The 6,878-nt window shown below is 36.3% G+C and overlaps 1 protein-coding gene across 3 annotated transcripts in view; it reads right to left on the bottom strand.

Moving 5' to 3' along the window:
• Window positions 1–278: 278 nt before the first annotated feature.
• pappaa (pregnancy-associated plasma protein A, pappalysin 1a) overlaps window positions 279–6,878 on the bottom strand; it is a 336,995-nt gene continuing 330,395 nt past the window's right edge. For all 3 annotated transcript variants that reach the window (XM_043719937.2, XM_043719938.2, XM_043719939.2), the window contains one exon: window positions 279–6,333. In XM_043719937.2, the coding sequence (XP_043575872.1) occupies window positions 6,220–6,333 (114 nt within the window). In that variant the 3' untranslated portion in view covers window positions 279–6,219. The remainder of the gene's footprint in view (window positions 6,334–6,878) is intronic.

Here is a 6,878-nt window from a genome sequence, read left to right as displayed (position 1 = left end):
TTTCCTGTTCCCTTCAGTGTATTTTGGAAGAGAAGCTTTGCTGATTTTGAATTGGCTCCAGGTTTGGTGGGTGTAACAAGCTTTGTTCAAACCAAGGGAGACCGTACAAACCTGCTCACTCTTAAATTGGTATGTCTACTTTGGAAACAGCCTGTTTTGTGCAATGGACCTACCACTTTAAAGCAATAATGATAGACATGTAACCACGAGGCAGACATTGATTACAAAATTCAATATTTAGTTTTTTTCCAAGAAGTACACCACACCTTTGCTTTCCTTCATTTAGCCAGTGTTTATTTCTAACCAATACATAACAGGGAGGAGACATTATTTATCCATAAGAAATAATTATTTCCAGAGAAACAAATATACAGTACACCAGACAGATGTTTGTTGTGTAAAGTCAGAGCACCAACATAATATATGCAGCGGAAAAAATAAACATAAAATGTCTGTGGTAAGTGCCCAACACAGTGCATTGTGAATATGTGTTAGTGGAATTGATTCCACTAATTTACCAGTGCTTTCTGCACACCATAATGGTATTGAAGTACAGCGTCAATGGTCAACTTTGATCCATTGTAAAACTGCTAACATTTGCTTGAACCACCTGTTGTACTACAGAAGCTCCTTGAGTTTCAAATGTGAGCTTTTTCTCACTTGTCCTGACAATGGTTTGTTGCATCTGAATTGATGCTGGAGTAAAGCAGCTAAGGTTTGGTCTGTCAGGAACAGTGACTGCATACAACAGATGAAAAGAAATAGCATTTCTTTCAAAACATTCACAACAAGGATCTTTTGATACACTTTGCCATTGCCATGCAGGATACAAGGGTGTAAAGAAATGTTGTAAATTATGGTTGCTTTAAATAGGTGGAACCTTATGGTCAGCTGTTCATCATGTGTCATCACATTATCTCCAATTGATACCAAGTAATGTAAAATACTTTCAGAATGTAGTTTGTATTTGAATCTTTTCTGCAAGAGGAGTTGTTTTTATATTCTATTGTTTCAATAACTCATAAAAATGTTGAATTAATAAGTCTGAAGTAAGATGCAATTCTTTTTTCAGCTGGGGACTCAATAGTGTGTCCAGCCAGACATTTCTGAAAGGATGTTCCAATCAGGTCACTTCCAATGCTACAAGTTATTTCAACAAACGCTGGTAGATATGCAAACTTCTAGCTCTGACACAATATTTATTTCAGACGGGACTCCTGCAGAATTATGGAAGCTTTGTTGTATCAACAATAAATATGACTTTGGGCTTGTGTATAGTCTGTGCTGTGGACAGTTAGCAAGGAAAATCAACACCAATCAATTTTACCCACTCAACATCAATATTTGAGATAGATTTTGATTGAATTTCAATTTTTACGATTTCCACTGAACATCAGTTCATAATTTTTAAGCAGTGAAATTGTGTTTTGAGCGTTTTCCTTTTGAAGGTGTTAGAACAGAAGCACTTCCAGAGGAATGGAGGCATTTACACAAAAGGAAGTCACAACAATGGCAAGGGTATTCATTTCACAGATGCATTCATTGTATTATGTTTGATACCTGTATGTGGTTAGATGTTCTGTACTTCAAAATTAGACAGCTACATGAACAGTGTCTATATCATGTAGGTTTGATATCCTATCACACCATTAAGGTAATAAAATGGCTGTAACAACGGAATTGTAAAGTTGTAAAAATAACTTAGATGATAAAGTGTAAATATAAATTAAAAACGGATGACATTCTTAATAAATAACTCTACTATTTACATCTTTATATATTGCTAGGAAATTTAAATTAAACTAAATTAAAAGCAGCTAGTTTACAGGCATGAGGTACAGCAAAAGATATGATATTACAGTAGACTGTTACATTTATAACATTTTTTCAGCACTTCATTTGATTATTGTTTTCATGGCTTCCATAAGGTGCCCAACAGATAACTAGCATGAATAATAAATACCAGGTTTGTTCACAATGGCAGTTACCATATGAAAAAAAAATCCCCTCTCAAAGAAATCACAGCTTGACTTGCAATATGCAGACAGGTAAATGTTCGAACAGACACCAAGACTTCATGCACTCTTCTGGAAGATAGAAATGTCTGAACAGATTAATTTGGGAACTTTGCAAGTGAGAATACCCCATTTGAATATGAGGAAAACTGCTCTACAATATATTACTGTGACCAGTTCACTTGAAAGAAAAATAGCCATCTTCCCACCAACAGATGTGACTTGGTACTTTAATAAATGATAGATATTCTGTATTTAGACTGAATTTATCTGCCTCCCATGACTGAAATATTTCAACATTTAAAAGCAGCAATATTTCGGTATGCTGTTAAATAACAACACAAAAAAGCAAATGTTGGTTAACTATCATAATACAATTTTTGTCGATTATACAAAACAAAATAATTGTGATTAATTAGCGAAAGCCAAGGGTCTTCCCAACAAGCCTTACTGTCATATAAAATGCTTGAATGTAGGTGTAAGATTTAATTATTTTTACGCCAACCTCAGCAACTTTTCCAATATTGTTTCCTACATCTGATTGTCCCTTTTTAATGGCTGCTATTATGGCTAAACTAATCACTTTTTCTTTTTTTAAAAAAAAGCATGAGATATGATGTATGCAAAGCAATTTTTTAAAAAGAAATTGAATCATAAACAAAAAAAATTACCTGTCTGACCTTAGCAGCTTTTCAAAAAAAAACACCGATGTAGACTTTTGTATATGACTGTACAGAAAATCCAAATGCAGTTACTGAGCACAGTATAAAATACTGATTAAATATAATTAAGTAAAAGTTTATAACAGAGGTACGAGTAAACACATTAAACACTTAAACAATTGAATGTCAAAACCTTTTTTTTCTTCTTTTTCTCTATCTGGAGCTAATACTATGCACAAAAATCAACAAGACATTACAATGCAACTGTACACCGAAATCCTACAGAAAACTATAGTTTTTTTTATTTTGTCTAAACACTAATGTTGTGGTAGATTTTTCTTATCAATCTCGGTCCATGCAGTTTGCACGACCTTGTCTGTCAGGGGTTTGCAACATGAAATCACTTGTAAAACAACACAGGTAAACCCTATAAGAACCGACAGTTACAACCAGGCGAAATGGAAGAGAGAAGGGAGGTAGCTTGGCCTCTTTTAAAGTTCCTTTGAAATTGGCATGTTCCACCTTTTTTATATAAACATACTCCCACCAGCCAAAAGTATGAGCCACTTGCTGAGGTGCTTTCCATCAGGGTTTAAGGGTAAATACTGTTTTTAAGAGAATTTAGTTGCAAACCAGCAAAAGCGTAAAAACATGGGTTAGTAATGCGGGTTAGGTGTTTTTTTTAAACAGATTTTGCGGTCTGCTCTTTCTGTAAAAGAAAGCCAATGTCAGTACTCTTACAGGCATGCACATGTTCGGAAGAAAATCAAAATGTGCATCATTCTCCCGAGGCGCTCTCCTGCAAGAATTTAATGATGTACACATTCCTCAATTTACATTATACTATCATCATTAATGAGGCAGGTCTTGAAATTACATTGTGTGAATATTAGCTGAACACATCTGTGCGAAATTTCTGCTCACTGTTTTAAACAAGGCACTAATCCACTTAAAGGTGTTAAAGTAATTTTGTATGCATGCTTTAAGTATTTTTATATCAATATTCGCACTGTAATTTCAGGTCCTTAGTTTTATTTGAGTCATACTGTAGGCATATTGTTCTATATACTCTGACAACTTCTTTTCTACTGAACTAAGTCTACAGTTTTTACATTATTGCAAGGATATTATGAGCACCATATGGATTATTGTACAGTGCTCTTCAGGTAGGTTCATTTTTGTTTGGAAACCAATACTGGATGAAATTGGCAGGAGTATGTTAGTTGCCAACATTCCTCTATGTATAATGTCAAAGGCTGTTGGCCAGTCTTACTCAGATCTTTTGACTTCAAAACCAAAGGCTTTAGATTTCTGGAGTTAATTTATAATACAGTGTTGAAAGTTATTCATGATATTTAGGCTATAAATTACCCTAGGATTTGTGTGATATTTAAGGTATTCATGAGAGTCGTGGCTCTTTTATTTCTATGTGTTAATATCTCAATTAAAATAACAGGCAAATGCTTTAAGTAGTCATCAAAAAGTAAATCCTTGCCAACTATGGTGGTACTGTAGCTGGTTAGAGGAACAAGAGACCCAACTGCACAGCAGTACAAGAGAAAATGAAATGTTTGAGAAAACAGTCTTCTTACGGTGTTGCTTAACTCTGGCAGAATGTTTACAATCTGACTACCCTTAATTACCTCCTACAGTCAGCTAAATACCTTTACAAAACTTCTCAACAGAAAAAAAAGTTATGTAACTTCTCCAAAACCCAAATGTTCAGAATGTCAGTAATATCAGCAACAGATTTTAACATTTTTGATTTAAAAAAATCACTAAACCTAAGACCTGAAGGGGACTTGTGATTGCAGATAATACTACAACATTGCAACATGAAATCTTTGATATAATGGTCCCCATGAGTATAAAAAGTGAATTCACTTTGTATTTCATTAAGCACAAGCGAATTTGCCTTTCATTGTACTGATAGGCTTTAATTTATTTCAGAATCAAATATAGAGTCAGATCTTTTTGAAGAGGGGCTTACCCAACCCAACTTGGTAAAACTTTGATATGTGCATCTGATAATGCAGGAAATGTTGAAGCAGTTTAAAAATATTAAATGCTGTGGAAACAGAAAAGTTGGCACAGCACCTGACTTAGGAAAACAGCTGATTTTGTATGTTAAAAAACCTTTCAGAGATGTTTACATGTTTGAGAACTTTTGTAAGCTAGTGGCAAAGAATTTAGCACTGTTGGTAAATTAATGAACTGAGTATTATAGTAGTAATTTCTCCTCAGAATAAGGCAACAAATACTTTAAAACACACATCCTGTTCTCCCCCTGGGTTCTCCCTCACAAAGTCTTGTTTTGGTCTACCTCAATACTGTACTCTTACAGGAATACAGGACCGATATTGATGAAGAAAGTCATACTTGTACCTATAATCCCTTCAAAACAATTGTAGATTCCAGTGATTTTCTTTTTAAACAGTTGTTTTTAACATTAACTGGTGTATGGTGTTGTGCGCCAGCTTTTAAAGCTCAGATCTCATGCATTTTGGTGGCAACTCTGTACATCTGCCAGACTGGCAAAGCTCTGCATTCAGTCATTCTGTTTCTTGAGTGCCAACTTTGGCAAATCTGGCTATGTGCAAAGCTTGTTTCCGCAACCAGTTGATGGACTACACCACATTACTAAAGAGGCTAAAACTGTTTTCATTACTTCCAAGCTTTCCCCTCCCTTCTGCTACCCTTGCCCTGAAGTGCATTTCTCATGTCAGTCATTTTCTGTGCATAAAATTAACCTCGACACACTGAGATTTGTCTTTCACTGGTTTGAAACTCTGCTTATCTGAGCTCATATTCATTGAAGAGGGTCTTTGGAATGACTATGCGCAGGTTTATTTTCCCTGACATGTGGCAGATCCTTTTGGCCGGCACTGTTTTCTATGAAGATCACAAGAGATGAAATCAAAGGGTTTTAAAAAGAGGCTGAAAGTTTGCTTAAGGCAGACAGACCGAAGTTTGGGTTTGGTGATAACCTGTTCTTACACTGTAAGTAGGTCAGTTGTCCAGTAACAGCAGCAGCAGCCATGATAATGGCGGTTTCCTTTCAGAACTTTTGCATTAATTTTTTTCCTCCTGCGTATTTGTTTTAATCCTTCAATGCACAATCGTCTTTTTTTAATCTGGTATATGCGGATTGTTCACTTTTGTTTTATTTTGCCTAAAGTTTCTCAAGTTTGGGATTGGGTGGCATTGTATTTCAAACTCTTTGTTTTTTGAAAAAAAAATAACAGAGATAATTTGGTCAGGGTTTGGGATGTGCAACCAGAAACGGCCACACAAGCAGGCATGAAACATGCTTTTTTTTGGTGGGGGGTGGGGGATGGGGAGGGGTGCTTGTTCATTCAATGTGTCGTTTGTGTCTTTATTGTTTTTTTCTCTCTCACTCCAGTCTTCAGACAGAAGGCAGACTGGTAGATTGTGTGTGTGTGTGTGTTATCTCGTCAGAGAGGTTTTCTCTTGTAAGCAGCAAGGAGTGTGTGGCCCTTCCAGTCTGCCTTCAGCTGTATTCCGCTCCTTGTTCCTCCTGGCTAATGGTGGCTGTGATAGAAGCGTTGTTGTCTCACTTTGCCGTGCTCCTGAGCCGTGGGGTCTCGGCAAGCACAATCTCCGTGAAGTTCACAAGACATTGGAAAGGGTATGACCTGCAAGGCATAGGATTTCATTAAAGATGGGTGCACAACACGTGGGGGACAGTTAAGATCAAAAAATGACAAAATAACACGTCAAGCTGCCAACACCATGTCCTCTGCTCCAATATTTATTCAGCCACAGGAGTGCATCCCTTGCATTGAAAATAGTATGGTACATTGAGCTTAGTGGTAGATCTTATTCCATTATCAGACACTGTCAGGTAACACTCCACTTTCACCTAAAGAACATCAATTTAAAACAGAGTTGAAATCATCAATCTTGGATCATGTGGTGGTGGGGTCCCATGGTATATTACCTGTGCATGCATAGGCCATCCATTTCCTGAATAGCATACTTCACTTTGGGGATGTAAATAATGACTGCATTTTTGAAAGTATTTCCTTCGTTACAAAGTGCTTTGGAGGTCGTGCGAAAGGCACTATTGAAATGCAAGTTTGTTCTTTCTCACTCATGGCAAGGGTGTGAGGGATGTTTGTTTAAAGTTTGTGAAACAGATATCTGTTTGGCTGCAGTTTGTGAAACAGATATCTGTTTG

Source organism: Chiloscyllium plagiosum, unplaced genomic scaffold (assembly GCF_037043375.1).
Source record: "Chiloscyllium plagiosum isolate Xiang-an unplaced genomic scaffold, Cpla_swu_hap1 HiC_scaffold_21, whole genome shotgun sequence".
NCBI lineage: Eukaryota > Metazoa > Chordata > Chondrichthyes > Orectolobiformes > Hemiscylliidae > Chiloscyllium > Chiloscyllium plagiosum.
Note: the sequence above shows the minus strand (reverse complement) of the source record. Positions and strands in the feature narration are given on the sequence as shown.